The sequence below is a fragment of the Eptatretus burgeri genome, chromosome 4 (genome assembly GCF_056783735.1).
Source record: "Eptatretus burgeri isolate ZD-2024b chromosome 4, Ebu_testis_v1, whole genome shotgun sequence".
Lineage (NCBI taxonomy): Eukaryota > Metazoa > Chordata > Myxini > Myxiniformes > Myxinidae > Eptatretus > Eptatretus burgeri.
In genome coordinates this window covers 18,907,809-18,928,240 of record NC_140964.1, presented here as the reverse complement: position 1 = coordinate 18,928,240, position 20,432 = coordinate 18,907,809, and the positions used below count along the sequence as shown (strand labels likewise).

The window sequence follows — 20,432 nt, the reverse complement described above, 5'->3', positions numbered from 1 at the left end:
GTTTTATATGCTCGTATTATATTTTGTTTCGTGAATGATACACGTTCGTGTTCGACGACGTTAAAACTCATTTTGTAACCCCGTAAAGAAGGGATCGTGTGAGAATGAAAAAATTAGTTCCCCTCAGTTGTTCACTTTTGAAAACCATGACGTCATGGCGTTCACTTTTGAAAACCAAGACGTCATGAATGCTTTATTCTTTGGTCTGATACAAAATTTTAGTAAAAAAAAATAAAAAACAACGAATGACGTCATGACGTTCACTTTTTGAAAACGACGACGTCATGACGCTCACTTTTTGAAAACCACGACGTCATGACGCTCACTTTTTGAAAACCACGACGTCATGACGCTCACTTTTGAAAACCATGAGTTCATGACGTTCACGGTCACTGGCGCATTCGCACGGCGCTAATTCCACATGTCTGCCAGTGTTCGGTTCTTTCGCCTATGGCGGAATTGCGGCCATTCGCCGTTGCGAGTCGTTCCGCGAAATCTTTGCGTTCGAGGTTCGTCGGCCTCGGCGTTGCTGAACGAAGTTCTTGGGAAAGGGCGCTCGGGTTTGGCTCCGGAGCGCAGTGTGCGGCGTCTCATGGATGAGTACAGGTTCCATACTCACGTCACATCAACACTGTACTTTGTCGCACCCACTGTACGAAATAAACTGACATTTCCAATCTCTTCTTGACACTCGGAAGTAATTTGCAAACGCTCGTCATATAAAGCTCATTTGCATACAACCGTCACATTATAGGTCGTTTGTACGAAGAAATGGCTTCACCACAACGGATGGATCGAGTCTGAGGAAGAAAAATGTTACGTCACAGTTTTATTGTGTGGAATGGGTTGTGTTCCCGACTTCAGGGTCGTCGTCGTCGTCTTCTTCGTTTGGAAAGCAGCACGGAGCAGTGTCGTCATCACCTGGGGACGTGGCTGTGTCGCTGATGCAATGCCCTCTGCTGGTTCGTGCTGGAATTTTTTTTAATTTGTTCAGGGTGCCTGCGACGGCTTGCCTACTCTTCACGAAAGACACCGTGGGATCTTTAATGTCCGCCGACGAATGCTGACGGACGGGAATCCCGTTTAACATCCGTCCGTCCGAAGGACGGCACACACGTTGATGAATCGCCCTGCCTGTGAAACCCGTGGATGGCAGTTGAAAGCCGGGTCGGGATTCGAACCCAGGCTAGACCGTTTAGAGGCGAGTGTGCGTACCTCTCGGCCTTCCTGTCAGCCTTTTGGTCCAGTGAGAGTTCTGTCCGCGGAGCGTCCTTTCACTTGGTGACGAGCGACGGCCACTTATTCCATTGTGCCATGCTTGAATGCTTCAAGTTAATCTGAACCGCAATTTGTCCACGTGGTCTGTTCCTCATCCTCGAGTATCTGGGACACACTGATTGAGCAGCACGGCCTTCTTTCACATTTTACCCAAGATTTGTGTGGTTCCGTGTGAGCAGGTCTTCCTCACAGCGGTGCTGAAGACACTATCGCTGAATTCATCGCTGCGAGAGATCAGACAAATCGGCTTGGCAAATTTTGTACATTGACGAATCGTGGCTGGTCTGTTGGTGGATCCAGAATCTGGTCATTGAGTTTGTCGTGCGACGACAGCTGGTATCCGATGAACTGCTTGTGAAGTTTGTCCATGTCTGCAGCTGGAACGACATCAAGGAACCGGTCACTGAGCGTCTCAACATCAGAGTTCTTGGCTTTCAAGCAATTTTTCGGATTCATTACGAACTGCAGCCTCGATGACCCTGTCTATCCAATGTAGACGTCATTCAGGAGTCGAAGAATAATGTCGTCATTGTCGAGACCAAGAATGCCAGCTTCTAATTGCTTTGTACCTCCCACACGTTGCACAGACAATACTATTAGAGGAAGCATACAGTAATACTATAACCTTAACTCGAACGGGAGCGCATACCTCCGCCAGGTTGAACAGTTCGCATTTTGTCTCCTACTGATCGGCCAAGATCTGCAGACGGAGCTTAACCGCTAAATAATGGGCTTATTTTTGTCACACACCCAACGTATCCACCAAGTTTCATCCGAATCCGTCCAGAACTTTTTGATATATCCTCCTCACAGACAGACAGACAGACAGACAGAAAAAAAGGCGGGTGAAAACACAACCTCCGTCAACCATTGGTGGCAGAGGTAATTAATCAAACAAGCTGGGAGGCGGCGATGGGTCGCCGAGCATGGAAACTGTAAGATATAGAGCAAAATGGATGTCATATAGTGGATAGGGAATCACCTTAAGATTATGCATATCAAATCTCATCCAGTTCCATCTACTGATAACTACTCTGTATCCATTTGAATGAAAAGTACCGAAAATGCGGTTTGAAATCGGAAATCCCCAAAGTTTGAGGGGGTGCTGTGGGTGAACAAAGATCTAAGTCGAAAATCCGGCTGGACCGTTTGCGCACAATGTATTCCAGACGATTAGTGTGAATTTTCATGACCATCCGACCATAACCCTAGGAGGAGTAGCATTTGGCGCGAAGGCACCTCGAGCTCTCGCATATTATCGATTTTTGCATGAATTGACCTTTGACCCCTGACCTAAGTGAAATCGGTCAATATGTCCTGAGACAAAGTTGTAGTACTCATTGAGTACCATGAACATGCAAAGTTTCATTCGTATCGATGCACTCACCTGGTCGCTCGGGGGCCTTCAATTTCTTCCAATTTTCGCGCATACCCTAATTGGAGGGGGAGCTGCGTGTAAAGTATTCCAGATATCACAAAAACCGGAGTACATTTGATAGAGCATCACCTGTAGATCATTCGTGCCAAATTTCATAACCATACGTGGGATAATTACTTTTGGAATTGATTTCGCGTGAACGGTACCGATTTTGAAGGTTTTTCAGTTGTTGCTCGGGAACCAAAGCGTCCCAAGCAACCATCACAATTTCCAAAGCACGAGGTCATAAGATGTACCTACCACCTTAGTTTGGTCAAAATCCGCCCACGTTTACTACCAATTATGCTGATGACAAATGAACAAACATCCAAACAAACAGACAGAATTACTGACAATAAGGGTCACCTATTTCGGAGACCCAATAACTGACCGAATACAACACTGGAGTCATCGGGAGGAACCCGGAGAGGAAATTGGGTTTCGGCTGCGACCCCTCTACCCTCAAACCCATCCAGGCACATCAAAGTGAACCGCACAAAAACGATTTGCAAGATTTACCCCTCCATGGACAAAGAAAAGTAAATAGAGAGCGAGAACAGAAAGGATGTATCTTCTTTCTTGCATCTTTTTCATGCAGCATTAAGTGTGTTCGACAGATATTGAAACCAAAATGAGTACCAAGCAAGGCTATCCTCGTAAAACTTCAGCATGCATGCATGGAGTCTGTGTATCGAAGGCTCCTCTCTTTGAAGGAAGATGTTAAAACCATCAAATGGAGGAAATGCAAGGTGAGCAGAGCCAGAGACTCGTTCAAGCCCTTGCCAGTCTCCCTTCCCATACTCCAACCACCTTGGTACCATCCTTCGAAATAAAGATAGTCATACTTTGCCGCGTTCAATGACGACAGCAAAACATTTTCTTGAAAACGGCAGAAGCGCCATCTGCTGCTTGCGTTGATGCATTGTTTAAGATGAACCAACTGGGAAACCCAAACCTCTGTGTTGGTGACACCATTAGCCTTCGAATCATCGCTGCCACCTTGTATCCAGCGACCGATTGAGAGGCTGTTGTTCACGACTTTGGCATTTTCATTGTTTATCATGTCCACAGACACTTTTCAATGCTTTAATTCCGTCCCATTTCACTGAAATGTCGCTCTCACGTGTTCAGCAATGTGCAGACCACTCTCCCTGGGTTGATTTTTTTTTTGTTGATGAGCGAGTTTTGTCTGGTCAGATGACAAAGTATAAAAGTATTTTGGCCTTTTTTCTGCCGTCAACAACGTCAGTGGTTCAATGTGCAGTTGCAATCACACGTGGGTCAAGAAAATAGTGTTCTAGTTCAAGTTACAAATGACCGCGATTGGTTGCTTTCAGACGACAAATGACATTGTAACAAGTTGACCGATTTTAACCGAATGATTACGAATGCTGGCGGGTCTTGAAAACTATAAGTTAGCAGTTCAACTCCGGTCAAAAATCCCCTGACAACGAAAAAATAAAATAAATACGCTTGGCACTTATCGAACCCCAGAGAATTCCAAAGAGTTAATTTACAATGGAGACAACTTCTAAAAACTGGATTCTCTGGAAGGTATCCAGTGTTGTTGATAAGCCTGGTGTTGGCTTAGTGGTTCGGGTGGCAGCTTGGGATCCCAGGGTCCTGAGTTCAAGCCCCGTTGGCCGCTGAATTAAGATACACCAGGAGGTTGACTCAGCCTGTCATCCTTCCGAGGTCGGCAAAATGAGCACCAGTGTCCTTGTAAGGGGGACGAACATCAGCATCAGCATCGGCATCAGTGGCATTGCCGCGTCCCAACCAATGATGCAACCAGCAGCCACAGGCTACGAGAGAGAGAGAGACAGACAGACAGAGAGACAGAGAGACAGAGAGACAGAGAGAGAGAGAGACAGAGAGAGAGAGAGAGACAGAGAGACAGAGAGACAGAGAGAGAGAGAGACAGACAGACAGAGACAGACAGAGACAGACAGAGACAGACAGAGACAGACAGAGACAGATGTTGTTGTTGTTGACATGTATAAGATATTTGCACCCACAAATAAACTGTGCCTTTTGCGCTCTTTTGGCTGCACACCACGACTCCCCTTGGGGCGCACACCTTGACGTCCGCCTGTATCCCACACTGCACCTCGACTCCCTCCATCTCTCTCCCTCCTCTACTCCCACTACGCTGCTCTACTCCCTCTGAGTTTTGTACTAGATTCGGTGCCAAGATTTTGAAAACTTAAAAAAAAAAAGAAAAAAGATTCTCTTTCAGTGTACCATCCGTGAGCTACCTTCAGCTCTCCAACGCAAATCAGGTTGCCCATGATTGTCCTTACCCTTAATCGTAAATGATTGGTGTGTGTGCCCGATAAAGAGTGATGGATCTGACCAGTCGGAGAGATCTTTTGGTGATCCTGTCTAAAGATCCATATGGGCCGGACCACGATGCCGTCGCTCGTTTTGCAGTCAAGGTAGCTGAAGCTGCTCAGAGGTGAGTTGAAGGAAGTATACAATGAAGAATGTGTCTCGGCCTCCTCGTCGTAATGTCACCAGCACTTTCCTTCCCATTTTTACCCGTTGCTATTTATCTCCGGACGTGTCCGGGCGGTTTTTGTCTCCGGACAACTTGGCTCCGGTCGTGTCCGAGCGGTGTTTGTCTCCGGACGGTGTTTATAGTATGACCGGTAGAAAATGGACTTCAGACATTTTGCCTCCATCTTCACAGTTATTCTTTCCATTATCCTTTTGATGACCGTGTGAATCATAATTGATGCTCCACCACACGTCTGCCTTCCCTTCCTCTCACTTCACGCTCCCTCCCTTCCCCCCCTCCCCCACCTCCTCACTCCCCCACCTCTCTCTCTCTCTCTCTCTCTCTCTCTCTCTCTCTCTCTCTCTCTCTCTCTCTCTCTCTCTCTCTCTCTCTCTCTCCCACCTCCTCTTTCTCCCACCCCCTCTTTGCCTTCTCTCTTACTAATCCTTTCGGTGAAGTGACGGGTGATATTTGCTAATCATTATTAAGTCTTCTGCATATTCTCATAACAACGGTTTGTTGAAAATTTGATGAGAAAAGCTCATATGGTAAAAATGTTGTGGCCTGGACTGACACTGACACTGACACACAGACAAGCAATTGCAAAATGCCATCACCTCTTGTGCAGTGGATGGGCAAAATGTGTTTTTTTGTTTGTTTGTTTGTTTTTTGTAGACAAAGTGGAGGCTCGTGGAAGAGCTACTACAAGTCCACTGAATGGATCAGAACACAACAGGACAAAAGGAACAGCAGGGAAGGGGTGGGGGACACCAACCGCACAGTTGAAGGCCAAGAAGGAAGGAGACTTGGACAAATGAGTGTGTGGAGGAATGTGGGGTAGAAAAGATCATCACGGTTTCAGATTGGGGGTGAACTGAGATGGTAGTTACCAGCTGTCTTGAATACGTGGATGGAAGAATGAGATTGAAGAAGATGTGGAAGCCGGCCCTGCAGGCAGGTAAAAAGAGGAATAAATGTATGGAGGTGAGTAGTGATCCTGTATTTAGAAAGTTTCACGAGAAGGGGGTTGACGGTGGACCGTTTAGGCTTGGCAGAAAGCTGGGGGATGGGGGAAGGGAACAGAGCAAAGAAATAGCAGAGGGTGCAAGATCAGAAAGGAGGTGGCAGAAGAGAGAGAGACCACCGACATGTCTGCGATGGCGAAGTGAAAGTCACATAGACAAAGCCTCTCTGCGGGAGATCCCCAACAATCTTAAAAGCCTTGCTTTCCACGCATCAAGCTAAGCAAGATGTGAGGCAGGGGAGCCCGCCCAGAGGAGAGAGCAGAACTCCATCATGCTGCGGATGAAGGCCTTGTAAGTGGATAGGAGTTCAGTTGTGCCAAGGAAGGACTTTCTACGATGGAGGTTGCCCAGACCCCTCAACACCCCTCCTGCATCCCGACCCCCCTCTCCCCCTCCTGCGTCTCGACCCCTCTCAACCCCCCCGCATCCTAACTCCTCGCTACCACCCCCCCACGTCGACCCCTCTCTCTACACCCCCCACGTCCTGACCCCTCTCAACCCCCCCACCCACTTCCATTTCCAGGCAATGCATAACGTTATCGTCGGGTGATGAAGGAAGGGAGTACTCAGTTTTCACTCTATCTTGTTGGGAAGTCGATCAAGTCGAAAAAAAAAAAATTCAAAAAAAAATTATTTTGAAATTTGTTCTACCCTTATTATCACTTTTTCCGTCAATATGTTTGTCTGTCCCTCTGTTCGATCCAGTGCTCCGTTAATACAATGGTGATTTCGATGAAACTTGGTTGGTAGGTTCATACCTTGACCGAGTTGTGTGCAAATGAGAACCGTTGCTATGGACACCACCGTTGCCTTGCAACAGGACTTTGAAATTTTTAAAAAATCATAAAAAATGTATTTTTTCGAAAATCAAAAATCGGGCCACGAGCGACTGTGGGCAGTACATTCAGCCATATTGTCAAATATTTCCAGCCAGATCCTATGAAAACTGTCGGAGAAGATAGACTTTGAATGAATCCTGGTCGAAAACAATAAAAAAACGAAGTTCGTTATATCTCAGAGACTATGAGTCAGATATACATGAAACTGGTATGGTAGGTTCATGGTATGTCCTGGTTATGTGTGAGAAAGAACCGTTGCGATGGACCCCTCCGTTGCCTAGCAACGGCCGGAAAACCTCTAAATGTGGGGGTATTTTAACGAAAAAACAATCTGCAGCATTAACCCTTGAAGCTAGAATCATGAATTTTCTTGTGCTTAATCCTCAGGTCATTCCCCATCGAACGGGCCCATCGCGTCAGGTTCTATTGGGTGGTCGACTACCCATGTCCGCCTACCGGCTTGTTTTCTTGTTTGTTAGTTTGTTTGTCCGGGCGATATCTCGGCCATCCTTTGAGTAAAGGCCCAGTCACACCTTGACGTTTTAGCCAGCTTATGCCGATTTTTGGAAAATTTGTCTAAAACGCTGGTACACGTCAAATACGTGATGGGTAAGTTTTGATAACATTGAGAGCACTCTGAAAAACACTGCCATACGTCGTTGTACGCTGGCTTTAAACGTTGTACTTTTCGGTTGTCCTCAAATTTTCCATGCTTGAAATTTTAAGACTTATGCCAGCGTATGACTCACACGTTCCGCAGAACGCCGGCCATAAGTTGTAGGCACGTCATGCGATCGTTGACACACGTCGACACACGTTACTTGTGAGTTACTCATAAGTCGAAACACGTCGAGGTAATGTTTAGCGTACCCAAAACTTATTTCTAACCTATGAGTTACGTGTTGTACTCACGTTACGCGATCGGTGACACACATCGACACACGTTACTTGTAAGGTGCTCATAAGTCGAAACACATCAAGGTAATGGTTAGCGTCAGTGTTCCAGACTCCCTGGTTTTTTTTTTTTTAGGTTTTTTTTTCTTGCTTCCTTTGGTATGATGGTGATTTTGACACTTCAATTTCTAGTGCGGTTATAATGTAATATAATTAATAGGCTTCCGCTCAACGATTTAAATCATAACCGCACTGTACACTGAACACCGTCATACCGAAGAAAAAAAAACCCGGGAGTCTGGAACACTGACGCTAACCATTACCTTGACGTGTTTCGACTTTTGAGTACCTTACAAGTAACGTGTGTTGATGTGTCAACGATCGCATATCGTGCGTACAACTTATTCCCATCGCACGCGGAGCGTGTGTCATACGGCAAGTACGTCGTAAAATTTTCAACATGTTTGAAATTACCAGACGTACTCCATTTAATACGACGTATGATAGCGTACTTTAGCGTTCTATTCACGCATACCAAACTTACCCATACCGTATTCGACGTGCGCCAGCGTTTTAGACGCATTTTTCAGAGGTCGGCATACGCTGGCAAGATCGCCAAGGTGTGACTACGATGTTGACACTTCCATTTCTGCGGCGGTTATGATTTGAATCGTTGTGCGGCAGCCTTTCCATAACCTACGCCACGTCATCGTCGGCGATGCGTGCAGCGCGCTATGCCTAAGTTAGACTATCGTTGGGCATAGGTTGTGAAGGCCGACAACAGGTTCAGCATTCGTTGGTATAAGTTATCTATAACACAACAAAACGTTCTGTGTCCGTTACTAATACGTTATGCATAAGACCAAGTCATTATGAATATGTCCGAATCTTTAAAAAAAAAACATCAAAAGTTCAATGTAAGCCAGCGTTTTACATACATTTTAATACGTTGCCATTGCTGGCTAAAACGTCAAGGTGTGACTGGGCCATTAGGAAGCTGAAATTTGGGGACAAAAGTGAAGATGTGTTTTGGCAAAAATGCTATTTTAAAAAATATTTTGATTAATCAATTCATTGATTAATTACTTAGTTATTATCGATTTATTACTTACTTGTTTATTATATTTCTCATCATGCCAATATCTCAGGCAGATTTTGAGCTCAGAAGCTGATATTTGGATATGACAGTGAACAAGTGATTTGGCAACAAAGGGTATTTCTGATTTATTGATGAATCAATGAATCGACTAATTAATTATTCATTTTTTTGATTACTTAATTTTCAAAAAGTTACAGATTCGGTTGAAACTGCTGGTGTGGGTCTGCTATTCGGCAATAGATTGATAAATTAATTATTTTATGATTACTATTTACTTATTTTAATTATTCAATTAATCAATCAATTATTGTACACCGCTCCCTCCCAATTCCTCCACCTTGTGCTACAAAGCGGCATCACCGGGTGCCGAAGGCGCCCCGGCAATGTCGCACACTGGAAGATTTGTTATTTATTTATTTGGCATGGGGGAGGTGTACTTTGAATGTACCGCTACTTGTTCTCTTTTTGTTTGGTGCACAACATCAATTTTGGAGTGTGTTAAACAATAAAATATTTAATTACTTGGCGTTTCAATGGCTGTCATATATATAGTGAAACGTTCCCGCCGAAGGACCTTTCATTTGTTGCATTTTCTCATGTTTATCTACCTTTTTGTCGAAGAGATTCAGAGACCCTAAGAAAGGTGGAAGCAAGACTTCGGCTCGCACTTACTCCTCGTTACAAGCACCTCCTCACCTCGATCTCTCGTCAAAATGAAGGGGTGAAAATGCTGGCGGATATGCGTGCTGACCTCCTCGCGACCCCTGAAGGAACACTTCCACTTGGACCTGATGCCAAGGTGAAGAATGCTGATAGGTTTTACATTTTTAAGAGATCATGTCCCAAGTGTGAAACTGGGCGGAACAAAGCTCTTGAAAGTATGTTGTTTAACATTACTTTTGCATTGTACATTGAGTAACAATGAATACTATTAGAACTAAAGGAAAAAAAAAACCATGAATGAATTGTGTGACAGAAGAGGATGTTTTAGAACCAGGCATGGTAAAATGATAATCTCACAGTTGTGATGTTGTGAATGGGTATTCTGGTTGTTGTGGTCGGTGCTAGGAATTGGCAGAGGTTCTTCGAGACCTCCTCTCCGAGTGGTTTTCGGTGGGACTGCTGCACCTTCAGCGTGTCACGTGGTCGTCCCCATGTGACTTGCTCGAGAAAATTTCCCAGTGGGTGTCTTGTTTTTCGGTTAAAATCCCAACCCCTCCCTCATGTTGCCTGCATCCTGAGGACGAGTGTGCTGCTGCTTGATGTCAGTGAACCTTCACATAAAGAGGCATTCTACAAATGTTGTTAAACTTTAACTCAGGCTTTGGCATCAAGGCATTATAGGCTTTAAACAACAACGCAGACTCAACTTTGCAATGCAGCATCTTGAGAGGAATGCACACTGACCAAATTCCCTTGGTACACTCTACCTTTTTGTGCCGCATGAAATAATTACCTGGTTTGACCTCAGCCCGTGGATTTCACAGGTACGAAGCAGTGCATCGTATCCGACATTGGACAGACATTAAACGTCGCGTGGGACCCAATCGCCGTTGTTTTGTCTTCACACACCCTGCGATGCCTGGAGAACCCCTCGTTGTCCTCCATGTAAAGCTCGCACCTGAAATATCCGACAACATCCAGGTGAATCTTTCTCTCCAAATCCCAGTCTTTCATGTTTTCAGTTATTTTGCATTATGAAGCCAAACGGTACGAAATGGAAAAAAAAAATTGCTTCCTGCCTCCCCGATAGTCGATAGTGCGTGGTTTAGAGATTGACGAGGAACCGGAAGATCCAAAGCGTCTATTTGCTGCTGTTTTCTACTCCATCAGTTCTAGCCACCCTGGCCTGCGTGGAGTTGAACTTGGGACATTCTTGATTCGGAGCGTTGTGCATGAGATACAGGTTTGGATCTCAAAAACATTATTTAAAGACATGTTTTTGCAAATTCTTTCAACAGAGTAACCGAAGTTATGGGGTATCTTGAAGAAACAGTAAAGGCATCCTCAAACATTATCTTTCTAGTTCAGGCTTAGCAGGAAGTTTTTCATTCTTTCATTCCCTTTGTTTATCCTGCCTTCCCTAGACCGAGTTTCCCAGCATCAATGTCTTCTCCAGCATCTCACCAATCCCTGGATTCTGTCGTTGGCTTGTCAAGTTTCTGCCCTCAGCTCCTCACCTCAATGCTTTGGAGCTCTCACCAACTCCCTCTCCACAAATCCTCACCGCCACTGAGAGTTCACAGCTGCAGAAACTCTCGACTCGGCTTCCTCTTGAGACCCTGCGTGACATAGCACAAGGCAAAGGGGATTGGGTGCGCAACGAGGAACTCGTGGCCGCTCTCCGTGCTCCTCTCATGCGCCTCGCCTCCTGGTACCTATACGGCGAGAAGCTCCGTGGCCGAGCCTTCGATGCAGTGGCAAATTTCCACCTGCGAAATGGAGCAAGTATCTGGAGGCTCAACTGGCTGGCTGACAACAGTGCACAAGGCCTTAAGACATCCTGTGGCCTAATGGTAAACTATCGCTACAACTTAGCAGTTGTTGAGGACAGGTCTGTTGGGTACCTGCAGCACAACCGTGTCGAGGCATCAGAACAAATTTTACGCCTTGTCGCCGAATATCAGGCACTCTCTGAACTGTGATGTCATTTTCATCTGTGCTGTACATGCCGAGTTAAATTTACTCGTTCAAGTATTTATCCCTTCATATATTTTAGACCTCTTCCCCAATTGCTTTCAACCTTCTGTGCTTGTGGTGCATTCTCGGCGTTCACATCAAGTGTGCGTTTTAAGATCGCTGCCTACCCGCGTTTTTCAATGCAGCAGAGCGACAAGGAGCTCGGTGAGTTGCACAACTCAAATTTCAACCAAGATGGCAGTGGCTAATATTTGAAACTGCAAAATCAGCACGCAATTTGAAAGAATAGGATTCATGATGCTTGGAGTGGAGAATCTCACTTCAAAATACTCAAAAACGAATGTCGGACTTTAAAGTGAGAGTCCAGGCTTCATGCATTATGGTTATGAAAACGGCAGATATTATTTGCGTCTGACGTCGGTACGTCACCGAGTTTGTGCACTCTGTGTTTGTGAATCTCGTATTGATTAACTTTGTTGCAACATTGAATGCTTTCCAACTGTGTTGTGCGTTATTGCAACGATTTTGAAAAGGACCCCAGGAAACCGAACAATCCTGTTTTCCACGACGCGTCAACTTCACTTGAGTTGTGATTATGGATCGATCCATAATTAAAAAAATATTTATCATGGCTCATGAAAAGTGTTTGCGTGTTAATTATGTGACAGACAAGCACGTGCATTGCTTCCTTATCCATAAATTAGCTGTAAAGTTTCTGGAGACAAATCTGTGCTGTGGGGAAAGACCCCTCCCTCCCCCCTCCCATCTGCTGCCTCATCTATCTATAATTCCAGCAGTGTGTGTGTGTGTGTGTGTGTGTGTGTGTGTGTGTGTGTGTGTGTGTGTGTGTGTGTGTGTGTGTGTGTGTGTGTGTGTGTGTGTGTGTGTGTGTGTGTGTGTGTGTGTGTGTCTGTGATCGCTGTTTCTCGACAACCACTGGTCCGATCTAATTGAAACTTGCCAGGTATATTGCTGGGGACCTGAGGATGTGCCTTTTCAAGGTTTGATATTAATCGGACAAGTGGTTCCCAAGTTATGGCCATTTATTTACCAAACCAATGACAGGACATGTTGCTGCGTTGGCGTGGCCGATGGGGAAGAGATCATTACAGGTTACAATGTACAGACTTCCGGATAGTGATGACTTACTGTATTCTCATAATTTCTCGATTTCTTATGCACATTTATAGATAAACACAATGCCCCAATCCAGTCGTCGTTTACGAGAGCGAAGGAACGGCCTGTGTAGTTTTGAAAGTTTTTTTTTGCACGTACGGCCACGTACGTACGGCCACACACATATGGGCACTCACGTACGGGCACGCACTTGTTACTGAAAAAAAAGAAACAACAACTACAACAGCACTCATTGGAGCATGTACCTCCACCAGGCTGAACATTTGACGTGTTGTATCCCACTGATAGGCCAGATCTGCATTTGACCTTAACTAAAATCTAATCGGCTTGTTCTTGTCACCAACCCAACCTGTCCACCAAATTTCATCTGAATCTGTCAACTTTTTTGAGATATCCTGCTCAGACTGCCAAACGCGCAGTGGTGAAAACACAACCTCCATCCACTTTCGGTGGTGGAGGTAATAACAACCTTTCTAAACATTATGCTGTTGGGTCCTGTTGTCATCCTCGTTGAAATATGAAAATTTATTAAAACGGTAACCTGCGATCTTGTGGGAAAGGGACTACAAGCTCGTATTGAAGATTGAAAGTTTTCAAGTTGAAATGTTTTTGTTTATTTTCCAAGTACAAGTGGAATTATGGCCAACATCTTTTACACGTCATGTATGATGATGCAGCTATTTCTATTTTCTTTGTTTTTTGAACGACTGAGTTCCATCAATCCAATTTTGTCAGATTCAAAAATTTCTCCTCTTATCCCCTATTGGTAAAGTAAGTTATCGGCAAAATGTCCACAGCTGCCTCCCTTTCAGATGTCGAGATGAGTTGAACAGGAACTGCACCGTTTGTTTTATCACAAGGAAATTCAAATGAATTTGTTATGTAGCACTTTCAATGGAATACGTTTCATTGTTGTTGTTGTTGTTGGGGGGGGGGGGGAAGATATGTACAAATTGATTTATTAAATGTGTGGTGTTTAACTTATTTGTGGAATGAAATTTGCATGAATGGGAAGGGAGGGGTGGTGATATCAGCTGTTTGTGGAGGGAGAATCAAAAACAGAACATTGCATCACTAAAATTTTAAGATGATCGTGATCAAGTTTCACATTCAGTGATGTGTATATATATATATATATATATATATATATATATATATATATATATATATATATATATATATATATATATATATATATATATATATATATATATATATATATATACTGTATGTATATAATGTAAATTTTCCACCATATTAGAGTAAAACGTAAACATGAGAGATGCAGGTTGTTCGCAAAAGTGCAGACTGTGTGTATACAAGCTTTGGTGTCTAATTAATCACAAGGTTATTTTGTGTGTGTGTATGTATATATATATATATATATATATATATATATATATATATATATATATATATATATATATATATATATGTGTATGTGTATATATATATATATATATATATATACATACATACATACATACATACATACATACATACATACATACATACATACATACATACATACATACATCTAAGGCTCATTAGAGCTCTCTCTCTCTGTCTGTCTCTCTGTCTGTCTGTCTGTCTCTCTTTGTCTGTTTCTGTCTCTGTCTCTGTCTCTCTCTCTCTCTCTCTCTGTCTCTCTCTCTCTCTCTCTCTGTCTCTGTCTCTTTCTCTCTGTCTCTCTCTCTCTCTATCTCACACACACATTGACAAGACAAACACACCACAGCCACTGAGCTTTGGGAAAGCACCAGCACCGCCCAGAATACTCTGGGTACCAGCGACATCACAAGTACCAGTTACTTTTCTCACTGCACTCAGCGGGGAATTTCCTCTTACCCTCGGATGCCAGCCAATGAGGATTGGCCGTGCTCTATTCTTTCAAATGCTGAGCATCAAGTAAGGAAGCAGCACATACCATTTTAGAGTCTTTGGTATGACTCGGCCGGGGTTTGAACCACTGACCTCCAGACTCGGAGCGGATGCTCTTGTCATTATCTAGTCAGCACCAAGTCTGGTTGACACTTTGAACTTCTTCCTCCCCCCCCCCCCATCAAGTGAAATGAATGAATGAAAATCCAAAAAGCCCTTTTTAACATTGACACATGAATCGTGTGCATTAAGTACTCTGTAATTGGAGGTTATCACTTTCATTATTTTTCTATACATTCTTTTTTGTCACAGAAATACAAACTCATTGGGAATTTTTATGGGAAGTATTTACTCGCACAATTCAATTTCTACACGTGAACTTCATCTATTTTGGACAACTTACCCCACACTCACACCCAAAACTTGCTCCTTATCATTCTGTCAATCACCATTTCCTTGTCTCTCCTCCAAATTTCTATACCTCTGTCTGCTATCAGTGTTGGTCTCCATCTTTTGACCAGTGCTCATTCATTTTGTAGCCCCCAACTCCCCACAGCAACGTTTATTTTATTTTATTTCAAGGCATCTGTTTCTCCATCACTTGACCCCAACCTCTCACAGTAAAAGGACCAGCGTAACTAATATGGAAAGGATGAGGGATTGTGCCATCGCTGGGAGGGTCATGGCGGCGTGGCTGCAGTCGGGCGCCTCTCCGGGAGTGCAGGTGCACACGGTGGCATTGAACACCAGCTTGGTGGTCTGTGCTGGTTTTCCAGAGTCGGACACGAAGATCGGTACTGGATAATAACCACGGGGAAGGATGCCCTGAGGAAGCAACTTGGCGTGGGTGTCTGCGGGTACAAAATAAATGGGATTATTATTATTCTCATTATTGTAAATAATTTTTTATGCTTTCCAATGGCCCATGGTATAGATTTTGATGTGTGCAGATCTTTTATTTTATTTTTGTAAAAGGGGTGAACCTCTGGTCATACGCTCTTGCATCCTATGGACCATCGCTTTCACCCATGACATTATCATTAATTTTGAACACAACCATAAATTAATCTTTACAATCTCTTTTTTTTAGCAGGAGTCTTGTAAGGAACATTTTCAGGGACACGACAACAACACTGCAACTGCATCAATGGTAAGTACTGCATATAAAGGACTGTGCTTTGTTCAAATGACCCATTTTGTTTTCTCCATCCACCCATCCCCACATACTTTCAAAAACTCTGTTTTGCTCAAAGATAAAAGTGCTGAAGGCCCATGCAGCCTGGATTGCCATGGAAACTGTGAATGTTTCCACGGCAAAGAACCAATCCTGAAAGGGTCATTCCTCCTTTCCAGCAAGGTGTGAAAGTCTTTCCTGAGCAACCTTGGTGATTGATCTCAAACCAATGAGGGCATTGCAGCAAGACTCTACCAAATTTACCACTTTGTGATTCAAGATGATGAGTATTGCTTAATTTCTATATTATCTAAGTGTTGTGGAGGACCTGGTTTTATATCATTATGGGAAGCTGAGAAGAATAAACGGGGTGTTTGGAGAGGGGTTGGTGGTGGGAGGAGTGGGGCGGGGGAGTAGGAGGCACACATGTTTGAAAGATGCAAGAAGTTCCCACCAACAGATGAATAAAATTTGTTTGGTGTAGAAAAAAACATGTTTGAATGATTTAAATATAGGGGGTATAATTGTTGAAGTAAGGTATGGCATCTCTTTATATATTTTGAAAAGAAAGTGGCTGGTGGGGGCGGGGGGGGTGTTAGAAGGGTCCACAGTTGGTGTAATTTGTGCCTTCCCAGATCCAACTGCTGTATATGAAACATGGCACAGATGAACAAGTCTGTTGGACTTTTTTCCAATTAATCTGTTTTTCCACAAAATTGCTTGGATATCAAGAAGAGTACCTGAGTTTTTGTTTATTAGTCCCCTATCGGTTTCACCGGAGGGGGCGATAGGCTTGCTCTCCATCCGTCCGTCCATCCCACCTGTGGTTTTTCAGACTTTTATCCCATAGCCTTAAACATATTCAACTGAAACTTGGTACGTGGCTATATTGTGATAAATTACAGAACAAATTCCAGATTCAGGGCATTTCATCAATTTTTTAACAGTTATGTCCTTTTTGGAATTTGAAAATATCACATCGGTCGGGGACATTTATTGCAAAGCGATTCTCGCTTTTGTTTATTTTATTTTTGTTCTCCACTGATGTGATGCTGTTCTTGGGTGGTTTTATATGAATCTCATTTGAAAGATATTGTTTGGTGGTTTTGTCATTTGAAAATCTAATTTATGTAATTCAAGTTTTATTTATTTATTTATTTTTGGCTCAGATCCAAGTGTCAAAGTAACTTTAGTTGTCCTCTGCTTTTGTTTTTCCACATTATTCACTGATGTGTGTGCCTGCCTGCATGTGTGCATGTTTGTGCACGTAAAAAAAAAATATATATATATATATATATATATATATATATATATATATATATATATATATATATATATATATATATATATATATATATATATATATACTGAATATATGTATGTATATGGAACATGCACATATTTTGTATGCTCAGAAAAAAACCCCAGAAAAGTCAGCCCAAGATGGCCTATTAAAAAATGTATAACCCTGCACGAAGCGAAAACCTGGTTTAAACAATTGGTTCACTTTGTCTGTCTGGCTACAGACGTCAGTCCATGATCGAGGAAATAAGTTACAAAGTGCCATGTCCAGTTTAAATTGTATTTTATTGTTTAAATTATGTGCGACACGAATCGGAACACGGATCTTCAGTTTAACAGTCCTTTGGCTCTGAAATTGGCAAAATGTATGGAATCTCATCCCAAGCTAACATGTGCACAGAGTAGTAAAGTAAAAAAAAATTTTTGTCTGTCTGGTAGTCAAAAAATCATTCCAAACAGGAAACTTACTGTTTTAACGGACGTCATAAAGCACGCAAACAATAGGCACATTTACCGCCATTGATGGTGGTAAATAAACAGTAGTTTATCACTGTTGATGTACTTTTACTTTTACTTTTACAAAAGACAGTACATCAATGGCGATAAACCTCCGATCAAAGTATTTATTTTCTTTCTTTTTTCTCCAGCTTTTAAAAGCTTTATTTTATTTTATTTGAATTATTTATTTGAACACTGAAGAACACAAATTGCCTTATTGTCACTTTCAAAAACCTTCTCTTTGGCAGTGCAGTACTTGGAAAAATACTTACACCGTCTCATTCCCTGAGGACAGAGTAACTGTGAGGTTTAGCATTCGGACAAATATAGCGGCACCGACGTATGGTTACCATCGCGCCTGTTATTCAAAGATCATGGACAAAACTAATGTATATTGTACTCGGAAAGGTGAAGCGTGAGTTGAAAAGACTGTTCGTTCCCATGTCCTTTTTCTCAAGAATGGGTCAGTTAAAGTGTTCTATTAACTTTCTAGTTTTTTGTTTTTTTTTCATCTTTATATTTTTGAATCTCTATTGGCACGTCCGAAAGAAATCAGAATCAAGCAACAGATTCAACGATGTGGTTTCTGCAGTATGCTTGGCAAGTGTGAATGGTGCACATTAGTTTTGTCGGGAACATAACAAAACGGTTTCTTGTTTTGTTGTACTTTCTGTGTTTAACACTTTGCTTCATCATTATTACCCTCTCCGAATGAGAGGGTATTGCATTTGGGTCCGTTTGTCTGTCTGTCCACACAGAACTTTAGTGTTTTTCTCCGCAACCACTTGTCGGATCGAGACAAAATTTTCACCATAGCAGCGACTCCTCAAGTGGAATGTTTTCTTGATAATTATGACGTCGTAGGTCACACATGTTGTGGCAGCCATGTTGGAAAAACGGAAAAACCTTGGACCTCTCTATCTCTGAAACCGCACGAAGGGAAAAATTGAAACTTGGCACATGGTACGTACTCCTCACGGGGAATAAGTGCGATTTTTAAAAATGACATCATCGGTGCCTTTTGACTTCATAATTGCAGATGTAGAACGCTACATCTGATCAGGATGAACATTTTTGAGGGTCATCTCAGGATAAGATGGTCCACAGAAAAGGAATTGATGCCGCCATTGGTCACGTGATTTGGCAGCTATATATATATATATATATATATATATATATATATATATATATATATATATATATATATATATATATATATATATATATATATATATATCATGGTGTTGGCGCAATGGTTAGGGCAGCGGCTTGGGATCCAAAAGGTCCTGCGTTCAAACCCCGTTGGGCCACTGAATTAATACACCAGGTGGTTGACTCAGCCTGTCATCCTTCCGAGGTCGGCGAAATGAGTACCAGTGTACTGGGCCGGTGAATACTCCGGTTAAAATAGGTGTACCATATCCCTGCGTCGTAAGAGGCGACCAGGGTTGCATCAGGATGGGCATCCGGCGTAAAACATGTGCCAAATCACTCTGCGGATCATACGGATGATCCGCTGTGGTGACCCCGAACAGGAGCAGCCGAAAGAAGAAGAAGATGTATGTATATATATATATATATATATATATATATATATATATATATATATATATATATATATATATATATATATATATATATATATATATATAAACCTTCAAAAATCTTCTTCCCTGAAGTGGCTGAACAAATCGAGGTGAAACTACATGATGACCGCCTATCCATGAGGAACACAAGGTTCACACATATGATGTCATAAGTTACATGGTTTGGCAGCCATATTGGATTCACCCAAAAACCTATAAAAATATTTTTCTCAAATGGCTGGACAGATCAAGGGGAAACTTCACACAAATGTTCCCCAAGCCATGGGTGTACAAGTTTGTTCAGGAATAGTTGATAGGTCACATAGTTTGGCAGCCATATTGGATTGAAGAGAAATATTTCATCATGTTTTCTCTGGAACCACCAAATGAATCGATGTGAAACTTCACAATTATGATGTAGTGGTGATGACGAATACATGTTTGAAATTTCAACTTTATCGGACACATGGTCCGGCAGCCAGAATTTTTTAGTTTTTTGATTTGGGTCCTTTTTAATTTTTGGGGGGATTTTTTTTGTTTTTTGAATTCGGCTCACTTGGCTGTGCCTGGATGGCTTTGAGGGTAAAGGAGAGGCAGCTGAAATGTGAATCCTGTCCAGGTTCCTCTTGATGACATCATCTTTGCTTTTTGCTTGTTTGGGTTCCTTTTGATGACTCCAATACATGACTGTACCTATTTGGTCTCCCATTTGATTTGAATTTAATTTATTTTACTCCTATTCTAAATTCAATTGAATTATAACAAAAAAAGTCATGGTTTAGGGTCAGGTGTCCAATCAAAGCAGCTGCATCAAAGCAGGACGTCTTGGTACCCGGTCATCACTGCCAGCAGTTATAAAGTGGCAGTTCTAATTACGTAACACACCAGTACACAAACGCCACACAAAACACACCACTCAAAACTACACAAGCACCACACAAAACAAGTCCTGGTGAGGGTCTGCAATCTCTGATTGCTCTTTTTCTTGTTTCATTTTGCAAATGTATTTGATGTAAACATTTCACAGCCAGTTGGGTACTCGCAAACAGAAAACATGGCTGCCTCCACAGTGCTGGGAATGAAATCTCATTTGATGCTTCATGTTGCATTTTTTCACGTATGAACATGATGTATCATCATTCGTGATTCAAGAAACGACTTC

General features: G+C 42.6%; 2 protein-coding genes across 4 annotated transcripts in view; one reads left to right on the top strand and one right to left on the bottom strand.

Moving 5' to 3' along the window:
- The first annotated feature begins 346 nt into the window (after window positions 1-346).
- Window positions 347-12,334, top strand: MLYCD (malonyl-CoA decarboxylase). Of its 2 annotated transcripts, XM_085877086.1 has the most exons (7): window positions 348-606; window positions 5,037-5,153; window positions 9,674-9,851; window positions 10,121-10,233; window positions 10,540-10,696; window positions 10,806-10,958; window positions 11,140-12,334. In XM_085877086.1, exons 1-7 carry the CDS (start codon window positions 422-424, stop codon window positions 11,695-11,697), a joined length of 1,461 nt encoding a protein of 486 aa, XP_085733212.1. In that variant the 5' UTR covers window positions 348-421; the 3' UTR covers window positions 11,698-12,334. The 2 variants fall into 2 exon arrangements, with proteins under 2 accessions (XP_085733213.1, XP_085733212.1); XM_085877087.1 differs by lacking the exon at window positions 5,037-5,153 and having other exon boundaries at window positions 347-606.
- A 2,638-nt stretch (window positions 12,335-14,972) lies between these two features.
- Window positions 14,973-20,432, bottom strand: part of LOC147027575 (cadherin-13-like) — a 164,863-nt gene continuing 159,403 nt past the window's right edge. For both annotated transcript variants that reach the window (XM_085877079.1, XM_085877080.1), the window contains one exon: window positions 14,973-15,561. In XM_085877079.1, the coding sequence (XP_085733205.1) occupies window positions 15,326-15,561 (236 nt within the window). In that variant the 3' untranslated portion in view covers window positions 14,973-15,325. The remainder of the gene's footprint in view (window positions 15,562-20,432) is intronic.

What these genes read in the sequence shown, in the direction of transcription:
- MLYCD (XM_085877086.1), top strand. Translation starts at nt 422, where the DNA reads ATGTCTGCCAGTGTTCGGTTCTTTCGCCTATGGCGGAATTGCGGCCAT. An exon ending in CGTCTCATGGATGAGTACAG is followed by an intron (nt 607 to 5,036) that starts GTTCCATACTCA and finishes TGCCCGATAAAG; the next exon opens with AGTGATGGATCTGACCAGTC. An exon ending in CACTTGGACCTGATGCCAAG is followed by an intron (nt 9,852 to 10,120) that starts GTGAAGAATGCT and finishes GGTCGGTGCTAG; the next exon opens with GAATTGGCAGAGGTTCTTCG.